Source organism: Xiphophorus maculatus, chromosome 5, assembly GCF_002775205.1.
Source record: "Xiphophorus maculatus strain JP 163 A chromosome 5, X_maculatus-5.0-male, whole genome shotgun sequence".
Classification (NCBI taxonomy): domain Eukaryota; kingdom Metazoa; phylum Chordata; class Actinopteri; order Cyprinodontiformes; family Poeciliidae; genus Xiphophorus; species Xiphophorus maculatus.
Window position 1 is genome coordinate 31517316 of NC_036447.1, and position 19887 is coordinate 31537202.

The 19887-nt window shown below is 40.7% G+C and overlaps 2 protein-coding genes across 7 annotated transcripts in view; one reads left to right on the top strand and one right to left on the bottom strand.

Moving 5' to 3' along the window:
- The window catches only part of radil (Rap associating with DIL domain), a 30593-nt gene extending 28458 nt beyond the window's left edge, over positions 1-2135 (top strand). For all 5 annotated transcript variants that reach the window (XM_005813894.2, XM_023334637.1, XM_005813895.2 and 2 more), the window contains 2 exons: positions 843-982; positions 1185-2135. In XM_005813894.2, coding sequence (XP_005813951.1) covers positions 843-982; positions 1185-1284 — 240 coding nt within the window. In that variant the 3' untranslated portion in view covers positions 1285-2135. The remainder of the gene's footprint in view (positions 1-842; positions 983-1184) is intronic.
- A 1789-nt stretch (positions 2136-3924) lies between these two features.
- On the bottom strand, positions 3925-19887 carry LOC102229966 (forkhead box protein K1). Of its 2 annotated transcripts, XM_014474482.2 has the most exons (10): positions 18662-19887; positions 15782-15997; positions 10758-10956; positions 10469-10615; positions 9801-9994; positions 9674-9679; positions 9389-9561; positions 9105-9308; positions 8187-8360; positions 3925-5647 (listed from the first exon to the last, which is right to left on the bottom strand). In XM_014474482.2, exons 1-10 carry the CDS (start codon positions 19105-19107, stop codon positions 5415-5417), a joined length of 1992 nt encoding a protein of 663 aa, XP_014329968.1. In that variant the 5' UTR covers positions 19108-19887; the 3' UTR covers positions 3925-5414. The 2 variants fall into 2 exon arrangements, with proteins under 2 accessions (XP_014329968.1, XP_023190407.1); XM_023334639.1 differs by lacking the exon at positions 9674-9679 and having other exon boundaries at positions 18662-19886.

The following is a 19887-nucleotide window of genomic DNA, read 5'->3' on the forward strand; positions in this document are numbered from 1 at the left end:
AGTGAGCGATATAGATTCAGAATTTTATCACAAAATGTTTTAGTACTATTGTGATGATAATACAAAATTATGATTAAAAAAAATTAAGTATTACTTTTTCAGGTGACTGCATGGCACAGAATTCATAGCATCACAAACATAAATTCTTCTCTTGAAAAATATTGTGATTTGAAATGAGCTTCTTCAGGACGCTACATACTGGAAGAAGTGTGATTAATGTCACAAACTGTGGACATATTGTACTTTTCCATATAATTATTTTGTTTTACACCAAGCTCAGCTGGACTGCTTGTTACTTAGAGGTTCACAACCACAATACTGCAACTGTAGAACAAGTTAAAGTCATATGATTACAACTGTGATGGTAGAACATGGGTAGGCAAGTAGGCGTCTATTGGTTGTTATGGAGACTTGGTGACTGCAAGATCCAGTTGCTTTTTTTTACTTCCTGGATAAATCTTTTCAAGTTAAAGGGTTGTATTGTTCTGATTTTGTTGTCGTGAGATTATACTGCTGCAATAAAATGTGAATGTATTTTAAGCCAGGTGTGTCACTATATGTAAGCGGTGCAGTATGGAAGTTATTACTCATTTCTGATTGAACATTGGGACTGACTGTAAATTAAAAGCAGCAGGCAGGAATTTGAAATTTCACAGTTCTAATCTTACCAAGTAAAAAATGTCTAAAATGTACATTTTTAGATAAATTATCAATTATAAACAATCAAAGAATCAAAACTAAATCTGATCTTATTTTAGTAACCAGTGTGTATTTTAGCCAAACTGCCTTTTAAACCCACTTATATCCTCTTGACCTGCAGTAACTAACTCTCCATTTGGCAGCACACCCCCCTTAACGCTCCCGGTATTTACATCCGAACCCTGATCCCCGACGGGCCGGCTGCATCCGACGGCAGGCTGAGAATCGGCGACCGCATCCTGGCAGTGAATGGGACCAGTCTGATCGGAGCCGACTACCAGAGGTAAAGAAGCGGTGGAGAGAGCAGTCTTCCCTCAGTGTTCCTCATACTCTCTGCTGTTGACCTCTTAAGCTGATTGATTGGTTCAAGCTCACACAGTGAGCAATAAACAGTGCTGTTTATTGTTACTCCGTCTCTGCTGAGCTCCATGTAACCAGACTCTTCCTCTCCTCCCTCTCTTACTTCCGTTTGCTCACCCCGACAGCGCTGTGGACCTGATTCGTCTGGGAGGGGGTCGACTGCGTTTCCTGGTAGCCAAGTCGGACCCCGAGGTCTCAGAGAAGATCAGTGCCTCGTCCTGCTGACCACAGCCCCGCTAGCACCATGACGCTGACACATGTGCAAAGCTCAGCAGGGTTCACACAGCTATGGCTTACATGTAAATATCAGGTTGGGAATCCTGAGTTTGTAAATAGCATGAGAGGGATGTTCATTAATCATTTCCAGGCAGCCTGGTGTTTAAAGCACAGGAGATTCTCCTCAATCTGTGGAATATTTCCAGCTCTAAATCCAGATGGAAATAGTTTGATTCATTGCTCAGCTGTCGCTCTGAAGCAGCAGTTTGTAAAACTGGAGAGACATCCTTCTGTTTATGTCAAAGCATTTGATGACGTGCTTTTGGAAAGGAATGTTTTATAAAGTTGTTTGTTAGGAGTTCTTGACACCATCAAACTTTTGTGATTGAATGTTTACTTTTTGTACCAGGCTTTGGATGTAAAACACCTGAAGGTTTTGGCTGAGGAAGCTGAGTCTTGGTGGAAACATTGAGCTTCAGGTCCTCAGTGCCGCTCTGTTCACACTGTAAATAGTTGTAAATATTTTATCAGCCAGATGAACAGAAAGCAATTTGGGATTTATTCCTGTTTGTGAGGAGAAAAAAAACAAAGACCTATTGATGGAAAATGTTTTATGGAATGATGGGACTTTAATTATTTGTGTCCTTTTTTTAAACTTCTGTATTTATTTCCACTTCTTTATTCTGGTTTGTGCAGTACAGCATTTTTTTACATGCTGCTACAACATGTACAATTACACAAAACACTTGAGTGTTCATGTTTAGAACAGAACAAAAACTTTTAAATAGAATCCACGTGGAGGAATCTTCTGCTGAAACCAGTTGCCTTTGATAGACAAATACATTTTAACTGGATCTGAAGGAAGGTGAGCGAATGCTGTTTATTAACTTGAAAAGACTTTTTGGAAAGGGGAAAAAAAACATTAATCTCGGGGTGACCCTGTTGGGTGAGAGATGCCTGCATAAGTTCCCTTAGCAATGTTTTGGTGTCTTGCTGCACATTGGAGTTGCAGTATACACAATTTGAAGGAAGGATTGCCTCCTTGTCCAGTCTAGAACCATTTCATGGCAGTAACACTATCTTAGCCTGTTACCTTTTAGCACATTCCTGGAAGCTTCCAAGACTTCTGGTATTCCAAGACTTCAATAGAAGAGCAAACTGAATCTGCTCTTCTATTGGCAGCCATATCTCAGAAATGTGAGCGTCCAGAAACAAAGCAGCATTATGGAACCACTCAGTTGGGTCATTAAAGAGCATCATGTGTTTGTTTCTGCCATTCTAAAGATAAAACTATCGATGCTTATCAAAAAAAACCTAGACACAGTTGGGTAAATAAGTATTCAATCCCATACTTATGTAAGTTTGCTCATGCAGAAATCAACAAAGCATAATATTTATGGTTACTTGATTTTAATGTGGAGTCAAAATAATAATTCCAGATAAGATTTACGGTAGGGAAAATATCGATTGTCAATAATATCAAATTCTCACATTGGTGCGTTCCCCAGTTGAACTTATGTAATCTGTTGTGCTTGGATTTGTTGACCAAAAAAAATGACCATAAAAATTAAGTGAAGCAAGTAAACTTGCAAACATATTTGTAAATCTACAAATGATAAAAACTTTTTTTCTCCACTATAAGTCATGACTTCGCTGCTCCATCAGCGCCGTCTTATTGGCTCTGCAGGTCATGGAGACGTTCAGTCCAAACACCTGACAGCACTGCATCAACGCTGCCTTTCATACGTAAAGAAGCTGGATAAATGTGAGAATTAAAAGCGCTATGTTAGATATTTCATCATTCTGTGCCTGATAGGGCAACACATCGTAACAAGGTTGTTAAAAAAACTGACAAGGGGCCAAACTGGGGGCTGGTTATGTAAACCCTTTGCTGTGGGAGATTTCAGACTGTCAATTTGTACTAACCTGTGAGATGTCTTATACCAACTGGTCATTTTCTATAATCTACTCAGTTGTCATAAATATGAAGCTATGAGTTCAATAAATAACACCTAGCAGAAGGTTACTTTAGAGTTATTTTGGTTTGATCAGGGTTCCTAATTGATCAGAATTCTGATCAGTCATCTGACAAACAACGATCAGATGTATAATCAAGAAACAAAGGGTGAAATACAAAGTTATAAAATGTCCAACTAAACGATATGTTCAGCATTTTAGAATTCAGAGTGGGATGACGAAATGTCCGTAGGGACGGAGACGAGGTCATGAACTGACCAAAGTGACAACTAGACCCAGAGCTTCACCTCCTGCATGGAACACCACACCATCTGCTCTCACTCTAGAAAAGTTCATTATAGGAGAAATTTAGGTCCAAAACCAAATTTGAGTCAAATTTGGAAAGTATTACATGTTGGAATTTAAAAATGTGGGATTTTAGACCATCTTTTTCCCCATTAAACACAAAGTTACTTTTTTCCTTGCGAACTTTATTCATCTGCTTTTTATTTATTTTTTGGAAATATTTCAATTTTGTATCTAGTTTGTATGGTGCATCACCTCATGCATGTAATCTGATCAGTATTTATATTAAGAACGATGGTACACAAGGAAACAAGATATTGTTGGATTCTTTGACAATAAATCAACTTGTTTAAATATGTTTTGTCTTATGTAAGAGAAGACAAGGAGTTATGTCAATAAGAATTTTAATTTGTGCTACACATTTTAACAAATCACAGAAACAGGGACATTAAAAAATACCTATACCTCTATTCCCATGTTTACCTGTTGATGACAGCTGCTCTTACACAAATGCTTTTTGTTTTTTTTTTTCCAAAATAAGGACTTTAATTAGCTTTGTTACTTAGCAGAGCAGCATACAATCATAATGCATCCATCTGTTGTGCAACAACAATTGGTAAAATCTTGAGCATGAAGCCTGTGTGAGGACATTCTGAGGTGCTAAAGGCAGAGTGAGGAGACAAAAGAACAGGGGAGAAAGTGCTAGAACAAATCTAATTAAAGCAGCATCTGCGACAGCTTGATGCCTCTGCAGAGATTGCAAGGAGAGATTAATCACGAAGGAAGAACAGTCAATGAAGAGTGCGAGAAAAGCAAGCTGAAAGAAAAGAATATGCAGAAAGTTCTGGAAAGAAAGCTGAGAACAGGTAAAATTTCTGGTCACATGTTGGTCCCGTCCTTTTATTCTCTTAAGAAAACTGAAACAAGTTAATTGACGCAACGTAACTGCTGCTGCCGTAGTGTTGCTGATTGTGTACTGTTTAAGCGCTATACTAGTCTAAAACAGTAAAGCTGCTAAAATAAAATTTCAGATAAGTAGAAATATTTTAAGGCTTTAAGGATTACTACAATAGCTCCTCTTTGTGCTAAAACAAATCTGCGCAGAGGCCATTTCACCTCTCCTCACACCACTACACAAACTAAACAAATGAAAAACAATCAGTTTGTCAGCATTGGGTTAGCCCTCCACTTCAGTCAGCCTCCAGTAGCTGCCTCTCTGTCCTCCATCATCAGTCTGTTGGGCCTGAATGTGAGGAGCTTCACTCTGAAACAGCTGGCTTGTCTTTTTGTCTTTCCTGCATTTCCTCAACATCAGTTTTTTTTCTGCTTCTGTGAGAAGGCAAGAGGTATTACATTCTATTCTTAAGGTTAATATTCATACTTTTATTTCTCTGAGCCTGTTTGTTTTTGGGGGGGTTCAGTCTCATTTACTGTCTAGGAATATCGCTTCTTTTATAAAACTACAGTCATGATCCTGGTCTCCCAGGTGACATAAACCTGGTTAATGTACTGCCAGCTTCCACAGGCTGCACTGAGTCTCCATATTTAAACTAACTAACCAATGCAGCAGTCAAGGATGGGTCTTTGGCTCTAGTTCCACCACATTCCTCACATCTCAATTGTTTAGAAAGTTAAAGCAGTGCTAAACCATTCTGCTCATCAGGCCAAAGTATCTTCAGTTTCCTTTGATTAACGTAAGATGAAACAAACTGAAGCCAGAGTCACTCACCTCTAAAATGTAGAACAAATCTACATTTTATGTCATTTTGACCAAATTCATTCCCTTCAACAAATACAGTTGTATTTATGTCAAAAGGCAAAACATTCAGGAGATGACAGAGGATGCCCGCTGGACACCTGGTGAGAGACCCCAGGCTTCATTGACGGGGCTCGTGGGTTTGTGACGTCATAGCAACAATAACAGGCTGCGGGGCAGATGTAGCTTGGTGCTGAGCAGATTCAGTCTCTCCTTCATCCTCCATCTTTGGCCGCTTGGCCAGCGGCTCACCTGCTGATCCAGAGGAGGCGTCGCCGCCGGGCTGCCGGCCCACCAGCACCGGGGGGGAGCTGGATGCCTGGGCAGCCAGGATCTGCAGGGGGCTGCTCAGGCCTGGGGGGCAGAAAGCAGAGTTTAGCTCTTATGGATGGTGCTAGGAGCAGCAGAACAGCATCTCTCATCAGTTCTGGGCCAAAATGTTGCAACTCCAATTAAAACACATGGAATGTTTCACAGTAGGAAAAATACAGATTTTTTTTTTTTTTATCTGTCATTGCTTATGGATAATTCAGAACAATTAAATAACCAACAGATTAAAAATGTCTCAGAAAATAAAAATATTACCTTAGCTTGAATTGGATGTTTTTGTAAAGTGTCTTGAGAGAACATGTTTTAGAAATAAACTGAACTGAATTATATTCGTAAAAACCAGAGAAAAATGAGCAACACCAGACTTAACAATGAAGAACCACAGACTGACATCCTCCATGCCATGTTATACTCATTAATACAAAAGGAGTCCAGATTGAGTACTGAGTGCAAACACTTTACAAACATTTCAGCAGGCTAACATGTCTAGATTAAAAGCCCTTTAACATTCTGAAAGGATCTTCGGATTTTAGAGAAACTGTGTTTTTAATCAGCTGTAAGACAATCAGCTAAACTGACAGTAATAACTAATTGAAATATGGCGCTGTGTATAAAGTCAATCTACTGTATGAGCGTCCCCTTCTCAAGGTTCCCATTGGCATTAAGAAAAAATTATTCCATGACTATTCCAGGACCTTCAGTATAATTTTCCATGACCCACATACAACAGGTCCATAAAGAAAAGTATAAGACTGAAAGACCTAACCCCACCAAGTTGAACTATAGCAAACATGTAAAGGTGCAGGCAGATAGGAAGGAAACATAAATGACAAAAATGTGGAAATGAAGCCCACACAGACAGGTATGAATTGAAAAATATCAATTAACTGAGGAATCATCTGATGATAATGTCATAAACAAAAACATATTGACAGTAATGCAAAACACAAGATTGTATATGTATGTAGAACTAATGTTTCTACAAAAGTTCAGAACAGACAGGCACACACACCGAAACACCACTAGTTTTTAATTGGAGGCTTATTCAATGATTAAATAAATATATATTGTTCATAAAATAGAATATTTTATGAACAATATAAACTATTGTTCATAGTTCTCTGTGCTACTGCAGAGTGCACAGAGAACCGTTCTTTACTATTATTGATGTAAAGAGCCGTTCAGAAGAATCGGCTCGATCGTGAATGTCACACCACTATATTGTAGACAGTATTGCCAAACGTCCACAGGGCCGGACTTAGGAGGGTGTGGGCCCCTGGGCCCGCACAATGGCCCCTGGGCTTGAGCCAATGTGTGGGCCCTATACAGTAATCAGCCACTGTCTCCTACTGCTCTGCCATGAGAGAGGGCTAATGGACAATCCCACCCACCAGGTCAACTCTCCATTTTCACGGTTTACAATAATCACCTCAAGTTAATGACTTTTTCACTATATTTTGTGCACACAAAAAAAATCATCAAGTCAGGTTTTTTAAAGATCGGTGATCGGCCAGAAAATTCCAACCAGTGCACCGCTGCTTTCTTTTTCATCTGTCTACAGAACAGTTGATTAATGTAATTAATGTAAAGACCATTACTGCAAACAAAATATATTTAGTGGTTATTAAAGAAGTACTTGAGCGTCTTGAATATGTCTACATATTTGACAGAAGATTCCTAAGAAAAACTTGACAATGTTCTTTATTCATCTTCTATGTATTTATTTATCCTTTATATCTATCTTTTTTCTATATCTGTCTCAATTCTCTTTCAATTTTAATCAGTTGTATCTTTCTCTCTAATTATCAGTTTTTTTTCCTTACCAAGCTCAGATAGCCAGAGTGAGTATTTCCCCTCTGACAGTCAAACCTGGTCCAAACTTTTATTCTGATGACTGGATTTTAGCTGTGTCAGGGCTGGGCAGGAGGCACTTTAGTTATTTTGATAACTTTGGACCTTCGCCTGTAGCAGTAGGACAGTTCTTCCTCCTGCTGCTCCTAGCTGGAGGCTAGAAAAGCATTCACACCAAACGCGTTTTGAGCGTCAGGCGCCTCTGGTTTATACTCAAAGTCTCTGTGGAGAGTCAGACACGTTGGATGTTCAAAGTGCGTTTTATTGTGAATGCACCATGAAGTTAGTTCTGCTTTTTTAAGTTTGCGTGGTGCGCACGCAAGCAGAGCACCAGGTGAACTTGTGAACCTGTTCCGATGCTTTAAAATTAACATCCATATTTTGACAGCACCTTGCTTTTTGGTCAGCCCAGTAACACGAACTCATCAATATTTACCCGAAGATCAGCAGGGATTATCCCCTAACCCTGTTAGCTTGGATATTTTCTTTATCACCTCTTTGTCTCGCTCTTCTTTTTCTGTCCTGTGCTCCGCTGTCGTATTTTCTGTTGTCAGCCATCGTGAGAAATGACTCACTAATGCTTATAGCTTATTACCGAAATTTCATGACTTTCCAGGTTTTCCATGACCATCTTGAATTAAATTAACTTTTTATTGACATTCTGATCTACACAGATCAGAACAGCTGTACCTAGAGAAATTGAAAAGCTTACCAGATGAATTAGCAAAGCTGGTTACTGTGGAAACAGCAGCAGTGATGTGTTTGCCATTCTGGGTAACAGGACGGACAGGAAGTTGGTGTAACCCCGGTGTGACATGGCGTCCCTCTCCAGCCTGCACCACGCTGTCCAGCGTCTGGATCACCAACTCTCTGTTCTGCTGGGCATCTGAAGAGGAAATAAACGACTCACGTCAACATCCCACCTGGATGCATTTAGCTTTCAGAAAAGTGACGGAAAATTGATTCTCTTCGTTAACATCAGTTGATGTCATTAGTGAATTCACACCTGCACACAAAGTCCTAGGAGACTGGGGAATGAGCTGTGGTCCATTTAAAGCGGACCAAATGTCAGGTGTGAATTCACAACATGCTAACTCAATAACATGCACACTCATTCTCAGTCTTTTCACACAGTTTGAGAGATAACTAAGAAGGAATGCTGTATGTCCACCTAGCCTGACCGTTGCCTTCCTGTGCAATTCTGATAGAAAAGAAAAATGTTTCCAGCACAGTCTCTGGGAGAGTTTATGCTGGCCAATCAGTGAACAGAAGGAGAAGTTGAGAATGATGCGCTGCTTTACATTTGTCAGTCTGTAGTTTTAGCAATGGCAGCAGAGGAAGTGAATGAAGCGGTCAGTCTGTGTTGGTCACACTCTAAATATTAAATTAACATTAACAGCTGCCTAGTTCAGATCAGTTCTCTATGTAGGATGGATGCTTACAGTTACATTCGGCACATGGAAGCATTAGCAACTGGGAGAAATTTAAAACCTGAACACAGGCCACACCTCCAGGAAGCAATGGTTTCTCAACAGCAGAGAGCCCAGACCCTCTTGAGGAAACAAGGCTGTGGTTCTTACCAGGCTAATATCACCTGCAGACTACAAGCTTCAGCAGTTCCTGTCCTCACCTCTGATGTCGCTGTTGCTCTCCAGTCCACCAACAGTCAAAGTGCTGTAGCCATTAGGGGGGGCGGAGATTGGAGGGGCGCTGGTGACCACGCGCACCATGGTGACAGAAGGCTGCGGTGCGCTCTGAAGCATATGGATGGGCTTCAGGACGGTTGGGTGGTGGGGGGCAGCCATGATGACATGCTGAGCACTGACTGGAGAGCCTGTTCACACACATTTTCATTCATTTCTCACACTGCCTTAGAGTGGGCAGAATGCTTGGAGTTTGTTTATCTGGGCTTACCTGGGGCGCTCTGGGAGTACCTGTACTCCGGCACAGACGCCAGTTTGCTGGCCAGCTGCTCATGGTGGTCCTGAGGGATGGGAGAGCCCTCTCTGCTCAGACACTCGGGAGTCTGCAGCCCACTGGACGAAGGGGACAGCAGGCCCTGATGGGTGGGAGACGCCGGTGCACTCCTGAATCAGAAAGACAAGGAGAAGAAAACTCAGCCACATTACTGACAAACAGCTGTGATGTCATGAGGCGCACAGTTGCTGCGGCCATCTTTCACCAAAACACAACACTTACTTGGTTCTGTCCAATCACATGACAGCAAGTGACAGAAGCAGACAAAGGGGATAAAGGTTAACCCCACTCAGTTCAGTGTTCATGTTGGCGCCACTGACAACTAAAAATTAATCATTTAGGATTGTACCGTGACGACAAAGGTCCGAACGGAGTCCTGAAGCAGGCCACGCCTCTCTGTCGTCTCTTCCTGAAGGCTTGTTCCACCAGCTTGCTCTCAGAGGCCGAGTCGATGCGCCAGAAGCTTCCCTTCCCAGGCTCGTCCTGAGAACGGGCTACTTTCAGGAAGTAGCGGTTCAGAGACAAGTTGTGTCTGATTGAGTTCTGGACAAAACACAGAAAGCCGTTGTAAAAACACATTCCTCCCATGGAGATAAGAGAAAAACTGGCTAATGAGGAGGAAAGACATTAAAGTCAATAATGTTCTACTCTCCACCATTAGTTTTTGTAGACACACAGCATAGGTGCATTATGGAGAAGTCCATTTCTCTCTGTAATCCCATTGAAAGTATGAAGATTTGGATGTTCTGGTCATTTTGATGCTTGTCCAGCTTTTCCTATCACCATATTTTCCTTCCACTAAACATTATATTAAAAAGATCTACAAAACCTGGTTTGTTGGTCTTTCATTGGTCTTGAATTTTGGGAATAAAATTATCTCACTCTGTAATGAATCTGTAAGTTTCACTTTCTAAAGTGAATTACTGAAATTTATTCTATTTTTGACAATGTTCCAGTTCACCAGGAAGCACCCTAGGTTTGGCTCACAGCCTCCCAGACGGATGAGGAGCACTGTACCTGCCAGCCCTTGTCTGCAGTGCGGTAGTAGGGGTAGTGTTTGGTGATGTGGGCATAAATCCCGCTGAGGGTGAGCTGTTTGTCTGGAGCTGAAGAGATGGCCTGGACAATCAGTTGTGCATAGGAATACGGAGGCTTGGACTCATCCTGGACAAACAGAGCAACAATCTCTTGTAAATGAGTCTCAAGAGATTTCTCCTGTTCAAATAAAGGACCTATGAATATGCATCACAAACCTGTCCCCTGCTAGAAAAAGGACAGGTCTGTGTGGGACAGACATTATTTGTACCTTGGGGCTGTCTCCGCCCACCGACTCCACACGCTGCTCACTTCCCCCACCTCTGTGCTCAGCAAGACTTCGCCTCTGCTCAGATACAGCCTTCGCAGCGTATTCTGCAGCTAACTGGAGGTCGGAGGTCACATTGCGTCCATAGCGATACCCCGATGACCCCGCCCCTCGAGGGCTAGCAGGACAGGAGTTGGGAACGCTGTGGAGAAGAGAAAGTTGTGTGCTTATGTTTTCCTAGGTTATTTTGCAGAGGGTGTGTATATATCAGCCAATGGCAGCGTGAGGTTGTTTGGATCAGTTTCCTCTCGCTGCGTTTGCGTAATGCTCCAGATGAGCTGTGCAGTGCTACGTTCACACACAGCTTCCTGCAGGCTCATGGAAGCGGAGCAGAACAAACCACGGAGGTTTCACACTTCCACTAAATGTTCAGCTGATCTCCAGCTTCAACTTCCTCACAGAAACTCTGCCACCAAAACAACAAGGAGTAAATATGCAAAGAGAAACTGACATACAAACATGATAGTCAACAATGGTTATCATGATTAATGCTGATTTGAGCAATGTAAACTGTTCACTTTCACTGCATATGAAGTCAATATTTTATGACTTGATAGACAGCAAAAGTTATGTAACCATGGATAAGTGAATATAACCTGGAGAATGTGTCAACAGAGACACACAGGGAAGCAGTAATTTGTTTGACTGCAGCATTTTCATATGGTCTGTAGCTTTTAAATGGATAAAAAAAGGAAAATTAAAACAGTTACTGATGAAAGATTTTTAAATCCTTAAAGATTTTTCACATCATTGAGAGATCTGAATACTTGCAGTGGCTTACTAATCAACAATCACTCCAGGATGTGATAGGCCATCAAATAGTTACATGTGTGTAAAGTAGAAGAAAACTAGACACCTAATATTTGAATAGACACCTAATAAGTAAACAGGGTTTACAGCAAAACCCTATTAATGTCACAGTAAATTCAACTGTTCTGTCAAAGTTTCAGAGGTTGGTAAGGAAGAAGAAACAAACAGCATCATGGAGACTGCAGTGTTTCCTCTACCATCACCTGTCCTCCAAGATCCCCACCAAAATCACGACATATAGTAATTCAAGATCTTCACGGGTAAAGTTATTGATCTTATTAGCCTGTCAAAGTAAAGCCACACCTTGAGTGATTTGTGTCCACATGTGGTCGCTCGTCTCATTAACACAGCTAACATAGCCCCAGGGTGTGAGCACCAAACCACACCGCTTGCACGACGTCATCTGAATTTTCAAAAGCACCAACGTCAAAGTTGACAAAAGCTGGATGAAAACAGGCACTTCTACTGTGTGTCCAACGCTCACACGCGCTGAGTCAGCTGCACATGCAAGCGGGTGAACCCACAAACCAACCAGCAAACAGAGAGCGTACAGAAAAAAACAGTCGCAAAAAACCAGCAGCCGGGATATCTGCATTTTTTTTAAATGTCCCAAATAATTTTGCTTCGATGGTAGCAGCTTGCTCTCTGCAAGTAACAGCTGGAGTAACTCTCCTACTCCTGGTTCATCCGGAGGAGGTAAGAGTAGAAAGGCCTGATGGCTCTGCTCTTGACATGCAGCAAAAATCCACTGGTCACCAGATAAAAAGTGTGACCTGGTCAGGGTGAATATTTCAGGATGAAATATTCTCCTCCAGTAGATAAATATAGATTTATTTAAGAGATATATACATATATTTTATGGAACATTAATAGAGAATATTTTCAAGTTTCCAAAATATTTTCATTTTGTTTGTATTAATGGTCGTTACATAGATTACACCAATCAGACCGATTGCTGTCATTAAAAGAAAGGGGTGCTGGGAGGAACTGGAGAAGTTTAAAGGAGGATTAGCTTTGAAAATCTCATGAAACTGTTCAATTCACTATCTGGAATTGGAAGCTAAACCTGCTGAAACATGGCTGTGTGAGTCCTGGTTACTCTGCAGCAACTGCAGTCAAAGTCTAGGTGAAAGAATTGCATAATTCATTTTTACTCCATAAATGGCTCCTATAGCACGGAATCAGCTTCAGTCCGAACTAAAGACTGGAGTTGATTTGGATCTAATTTCAATGGACTTTTTTTTGAGCAACGTGATTCTATCAATCGGTGTCATTGCTTGTAAACTGCTTTGTAATTTGGTTTAAACTTGTGCATATGTTTTATTTTACGTTTGTGTAACCAGGGTGTTAGCATTGCAGATTTCTGCCCAGAGAAAAATTAGATATGGATCTCAATGGGGTTTTATCTGGTTAAATAAAAGGAAAAAAAAGAATGAAGCTGGAATTTATGGAAAAACTGTGAGAAAGAGCCTCAGGTCATCTCGTTTGGGGTTATCTAACAAAAGGTGTTCTGGCTATTTCTGGTCTAAATGGAAAACTAACCTTGAGCATCATCCTGAACACACCAGAACCATTGTAACCACCCTAGTGGGAGTTTGGGATTCAGATGCTAAACTGCTTACTGATTTAGGGCCCCTGAGGACCTGATCTCACTTTGGCTAACCGTCTCTGCTCTTGTTTTGGTTGACGAACGTGTCCAGCAGTAAAACAGTGGTCCTACAAGATACTGACTCAAGAAGGATGAAAACAAATACATGCCATTTATATTTGTAAATAACATTTTAAAATCCATGCATCATTTATCTTTGTTGGTCTGTCAAGTGGAACCATAACAACATGGATGTTTTTAGATATAATGGGACAAAATGCAAAAAAGATTTATTTAATGTGTGAAGCAAATAAAATATTCCCCTGTTTAAAATAATGAAGCCCAAAGGAAGCATAAAAAAAACAAAAAAATAACAGAAAAGAGCAGGGAATCCAAAATTAGTATTGTTCACATCCTCATCCAGTCTTTTTATACCGATTTAACAATCTGGACAGATCAACACAATCACAACTAAAACGATCCAACAATGAGCCAACGATACTGAGAACCAAGTTAACTATTAACTGGATTTGATCTGCTGCACCAGCAAGTCCTGTAGCTTCTATTACACACACGTGCACCCCCGCCCCACACACACACACGTACGTTTGCGTGACAATCGCTGTAGGGACTTTTGATTGACTTCCATTCATTTCTACAGACTAAACCTTACCCTTATCCTAACCCTAACCATTACATACTTATCCCTAACCAAAATTAACACCTTATCCCTAAATCTAACCCCTGACCAAAAAACAGCATTTCCCCTTGTGGGGATCAGACTTCTGTCCCCACAAGGAGCAGTTGGTCCCCACAACGTACTATGTGTCAGGAAAATGGTCCCCACAAGGTATTACACACACCTGCCTCTGTGGGGAAAGTAAACAGGAGTTTCTGGGAGTCCATAAGCTCTGATTTGCTTCTGACAACAGAGAGCCATGGACACAGTTCCATCAAGACTCACAAGAGGGACAGAATATGGTTTGTTTACATTTCTTTGCAGGGGGAAGTGGCTGCAGGATTCGTTTTTCACAACCGCTCAAAGTTTAGAGCTTAAAAAAAACGAGGAAAGGAAAACAAATAAAATTTTGAAAAGAAACTTCTTAAGAATAAAGTGGATAATAACTGAACAAGAGTCAATTCTGTATCTTAAAAAAAAAACTCTCCAGCCCTCCTGTGTGTCCGTAAAGAGAGGAACAATGTTTAGTATTGTGTCATTCACTGAAGCTGCCAGACAACAAAAGTAAGCAATCTGCCTGAATGAGACCATGTTGGTGTTTCAGGAGGAAGCAGAAGTTTCTCTCTGAGCTGCATGTTGCTATGAGTATGAACCTAAAAAAGGCCACAAGGGAAGTGGAGCAAAGAAGCATGAGCAATCATATTTATATTTGGTTTGTTTTGACTCCACATGTGAGGAAACATTACCCGAGGACCCGAGTGGGGGAGGTGAGGCAGGGGTGTAAGGGAAACCAGAATGGACTGAAAAGTGGCTTACAGGCAAAACTCTCTGCCCAATAACCAATCACATGCCCCATAGCTGCAGCCACCCCATATAAGGCATGGACACACAGGCCCACATTGGTGGGTATGATTGTTGTACAGGCAAGCATCCACCACCAGAGGGCACTGAACAGAAATCAAACTGGTTGCTCAGTTATGATCGATCTATCTATCTATCTATCTATCTATCTATCTATCTATCTATCTATCTATCTATCTATCTATCTATCTATCTATCTATCTATCTATCTATCTATCTATCTATCTATCTATCTATCTATCTATATCTAGATAGATCTAGATAAAGATCTATCTAGATCTACTGGGAAGTTCTTCCCAGTAGTTCTTCCCAGTAGTACTCATTATACTGATCAATCATACACTGGGTCTTCTCGGTAAAGGCCGTTACAGATGCTGCATAAATCCTTGAACCCACAGGCTTCAAGGTAATCAGTCACAATGTAGACATGTTTAGCTTCATAGAACGCATAAGGCAGCTAAAAAATAAAATTAAAATTAAAAATTAAAAAAAACAAACTGTCTGCAGGTTGTGTGTTTCCTTCAGTAGCTCATGGCTGTCATCAGGTCAGCTGCTCATCACCAACCCTATGCTGCAACAAAACCTCACAGTGTCGCCGTTTACAGAAGCCTAACCTGAAAAACTTCATTTTTTTAAACAGTTGAAACTTCTGTTGAATATTTTAAGATAATAAACAAATTCCTAAAAATCATGAGTTGAGTAAAATAATTGCTACATTATATTTTTGAAATAAATTACATTTAATGCAGTCATGTATTCAGATTAAAACACAAGTCAGTCAAGTGCAACAATTAGGTTCAAGTGAAAAGTAACAATATCTGCATGTGCTTTGTCAATTTATAATCAATTTTCAAAGTCTCATATCACCAAAATGTCTAACAAATGTGCACCATAAGACACAGAGAGAAGTCTTTAAGCAGGAGAATGGAAGCAATTAAGAAATGAACCAACTATGAAAACACTTAACTGGGATCAAAGCTGAATGCAAACTTGTCAGCCAAATGTTCCCCACATGTATTGGCGGCTCACCTGATTGTGCCGGTGGGTGACGGCAGCGGTGAGCCAAACGCCCTGATGTGCTCTTCATGCTGCTGCACGGTGGGAATGCTGATCTTAAGAGGGGAGATGTGGGGCAGCAGCGGGCGGGGCGGGGGAGAGGGCTGCTCCTTCTCCCTGTGCTCCTCCACTTCCAGGAGTGACGTGAACTGGATCTTGATGACGGTACTGGGAAACCGAAACACACACCTAGAAGAAAGAAGGACAGCAGTGAGGGGAAAGGCATGAGGGGAAAAAAATAAATAAATAAAAAATTTTAAAAAGCCAGGAACTTAGTTCATTCTCTCCTCAACAAAGACCTTCAGTGATCAAAAGCTTGAGTTAGCTTACAGAAACATAGCTTAGCTATCACATGATCAGTAGAAAACAGATCCTTTAACAACATTCAGATCAACACAAGTCAACTCCCAGAAAAACATCAAATATCACCTGAAAAGCAAAGCATTGCAAACTTTTGAAGATGTTAGGTCTGCAAGAAGTTCGAAACATTTAGAATTTACTGCAACTGGAAACACAAAATATAAATCTACCAAATATGTCACACAACATACAAATAAAAGATGGCTACATGTTAAAGTTACCTCAAAAGTGTGTTTATATAATAACCAAGCGGTTTGTGGGCAAACACACTGCACTGGTGTTAAGTTTACAGAAAAACCTGTTTTCCTAAATCTCTCTCTTCTTTTATACTTTTAGCAGGTCTGAACAAATGCCTGAATAACAGAGAATCGCCACCAGGCCATCCCAGTTCAAACCTAAAGAAACCTTTAGAAACGATATCTAAATGATGTGTTAAATATTTTACAGTAAGAGGATGATGGCTGGTTTTATTTTCCTCATCATATAAAGGAAGTGGAGGCTTTTTGTTTTTTTTTTGCTGAAGTAGCAAAAACTTAAATCAAGAGAAAATCCAACAAATAAATGAAATGGGCACAGGCAGCTCTGAGACAAAAGGTCAAAGGTTTAGTAGTCTAATCAGTCCATGTGATCTAATGTAGCATCACATGAAACACGAATTTGCAGAACACCGTTGTGCTGTGTTGACCTGTGGCCACTGCAAGTCATTTTTTGACTTGACTTCATAAAATGACTTGAGAAGGGAATAATGAAAGGACTGCATGGGAAATCTGCTGGGACCTCTTAGAATCCAGTTACCCAAAGATTAAGTAAAGACTCTACCTGAGTCAGCATTCATGAACAAAATCCTGTTAAACTGATCAGATGTAAATTACACTATTCAGCTGGCACGTGTCTGAGTAACACTCAACTGTTGATCCTGGAAAAATAATAGGCAAATTCAGAAACAGAAAAGATCCTTTGAATAGATGAATAACTATGGATTAAATAACTAGTACAATTGTCAAAAAAAGACTGATGTCAACAACTCCCCAACCTAATTTATTAGAATGTTTCTTTTACAGAGAAGTTGTATCTAATGTCATAGGGGAAAAATGTAATTCTAAACTTTTTAACATGCTTGCAGCACAGCTAGCATTAAACATAACACATGAGGTTTGCTCAGTTTCTTGGTAATTGTTAATTTCACAATAAAGGACTTTGTTCATTTAACTTTTATGACTGCTACAACTAAATGTAAAACTAAATAGCAATTCTGTTTACAGTTCTGCTTCATTGGCAGAATTTCCAATTTATCCTGCTTCAGAACAACTACAGCACAATGAAGTGTACATGTGTACATATAATTTTAAATAACCCTAAAATCTAAATGTAAAATTACTATAAACTCAGCTGCATGTCAGTTAATATTTTTTAATAAACATAGGTTTCTTCTACTACACAAAAGATCACCCAGATTATTGTCAAATCATGTACTACTTGGAAAACCACATGCAAACATGGCTCTGGTGGATAAGGTGCTATAGTTTCTCCATGTGGGTCTTCCAGGCAACATTTCCGGTTCAGCAGCGGACACGCCCCTAAACAGTCAAAGGAGCCAATCAAACAGAACAACTAACCTTTTCAGTGATTTGCAGAACTGATACACCTATCAGTTCTGCAGGTTACCTTTGTTTATTTACCAAAACTGGTCAGGATTTTTTTTAAAAACCTAAAACATAATGCAAAGATATTTATAGTAAAGACCAAAGTACACTCACTAAGTAGGTGATTTCATTAGAAGCATACGTAACCCAGGTTTCAGATAGAAACTCGAACTGTTTCCACTTAACACGTGAGAGGAGTTGTCAGGGGTGCGTTTGTTTACATTAATGTTTACGTGACGGTGACACGTTGACTTAGAGCCACGCAGCTAATATGAAGCTAACGTGATAGGCTAATGTTTTTTTTTTGTTTTGTTTTTTTTAAAGCCGACACGGGCCATTAAACGTTGATAAAATAGTTTTGGATGGGATTGCACGAATAATTTAAAAAATCATTGAACAATCTGCACACATTGTTGAAAACAGTATCCACATACTTTGGGTACTGAGCCAGTAGGCCAGAACGAATGAAGCAAAATCTGCTCAGAACTAAAACACAATAGCTATAGAGCATATATTATCAGGAAGAGCCCATTTATAAATGAAATTGAAATGTAATTTATAGTAAACAATGGGACGAACTTTGTACGATCAAACAAAAAACGCTCCCCCCCCATTTGACCGTGTAAATGTGAACATTAGAAAGTTGTATGCTAGGCTTCAATTTTATTTTACCAGAAAAATAAACGTGCAGTAAACTTCTTAAAATACACACATAGTTTTTAATTTAAGCGCAAAGTGTGCAAACTGATTAGAGACGTCATAAACCATGATGTGTTCATTGTTGGGTAAGTATTTATGGCATATTAAAACTTTGCAAGGCGCTGCTAACAGTTAAGCTAACTACACTCACTCTCTGGGCAGCGGTAGCGGCGGAGCTCCTCTCCGCTGGAACACTCCGTCAACAAACACGCCGTTCTTCCCCAGACACCGCAGAGAGAAGCCGCCCGCCTCGTCGTAAGTTATCTGCAGGTGTCGCCTTGAAATAAAGCTCGAGTGACCCATGTTGATGTCCACCGAGCCGTGGGACGAGTTCCGGCCTATGGTGACCGTCCTCTGGCGCATGACAAACTCAAAGTCCCGGCCCTCGAGCCTCGCAAGGGCCTGCGGAGGCGTCGAAGAGAGCCTTGCAGGAAAACCTCCGGCATCGCAGCGAGCTTCCATTATTGGAGGACCCAAGACGGAGATCGAGGGCTGGTGATAGGAGTGAGAGGTCACCGCGACGCGCACGGGGCTACACGGCGCCGACTGTAATGCAAGCAGAGCCCGAGCTCCGTTGTCGTCCCGGTAGTCTGCCATATTTTTCTGAAGGGGCTACACACTCGGGGAGAGTCTGCAACAACTTTTTCTTGTCAGGCACCGAAAGCTGCAACGTGAGAGTTTTCGGCCAGTGCACTTGCTCGCTCTGAAGCTGACAGAACAACATGGAGTCCGGTCGGATCATAGGAAGACCCGGAGCGGATTTTCCAGGAATCGGAGTGCTGTTGCGTTCAAAGACCCTTTTTGAGACCTATAATGTGTAGTGGTTTTCAAAAGATTCGTGACAACTGCCACCTCTGTAAATACTACGTTTCCAAAGAAAAACGACTTCCACTGCTTTGAAAAAAGAACAAAACAGGTTTTTAAATTTTTCAGTTTATTGTGTTTTGTCATAAACATGGACACACATTTTGAAATGTTTAATTTAAGGATTTGGCGTGATTTCAGGACTCCAAAATCCAATACGGCTGACCACACACATAAAGGGATTGTTTGGATTTCATGAACTGTGATTTTGTGAAAATATTATATCTTACATGTTACATGTTATAGCTACCTCACTTGTATTAGATGAGTAATTTCATTTAATTCAGGGATCAAATAATATCTTGATTCCCACTCCATCCACCTTTATTGTTGTGTCCATGGGCAAGACACTTCATCCTCTTCCCTGCAGGTGGTGGTCAGAGAGCCTGGTGGTGCCCCTGCATGACAGCTTCTCTTGTCAGACTTTAGGCTTTAGGCTACTGGCTTGCCACTGTCCGCTTGTGAACGTGTATGTGAATGAATATGTAACAAATAATAAAAACGTAATAAACT

Coding starts and splice junctions, on each gene's coding strand:
- LOC102229966 (XM_014474482.2), bottom strand. CDS start 19,107: ATGGCAGACTACCGGGACGACAACGGAGCTCGGGCTCTGCTTGCATTA. Junction 9,309..9,388: donor GTACTCCCAGAGCGCCCCAG/GTAAGCCCAGAT, acceptor GTGTGTGAACAG/GCTCTCCAGTCAGTGCTCAG. Junction 8,361..9,104: donor GAGCAACAGCGACATCAGAG/GTGAGGACAGGA, acceptor TTTCCTCTTCAG/ATGCCCAGCAGAACAGAGAG.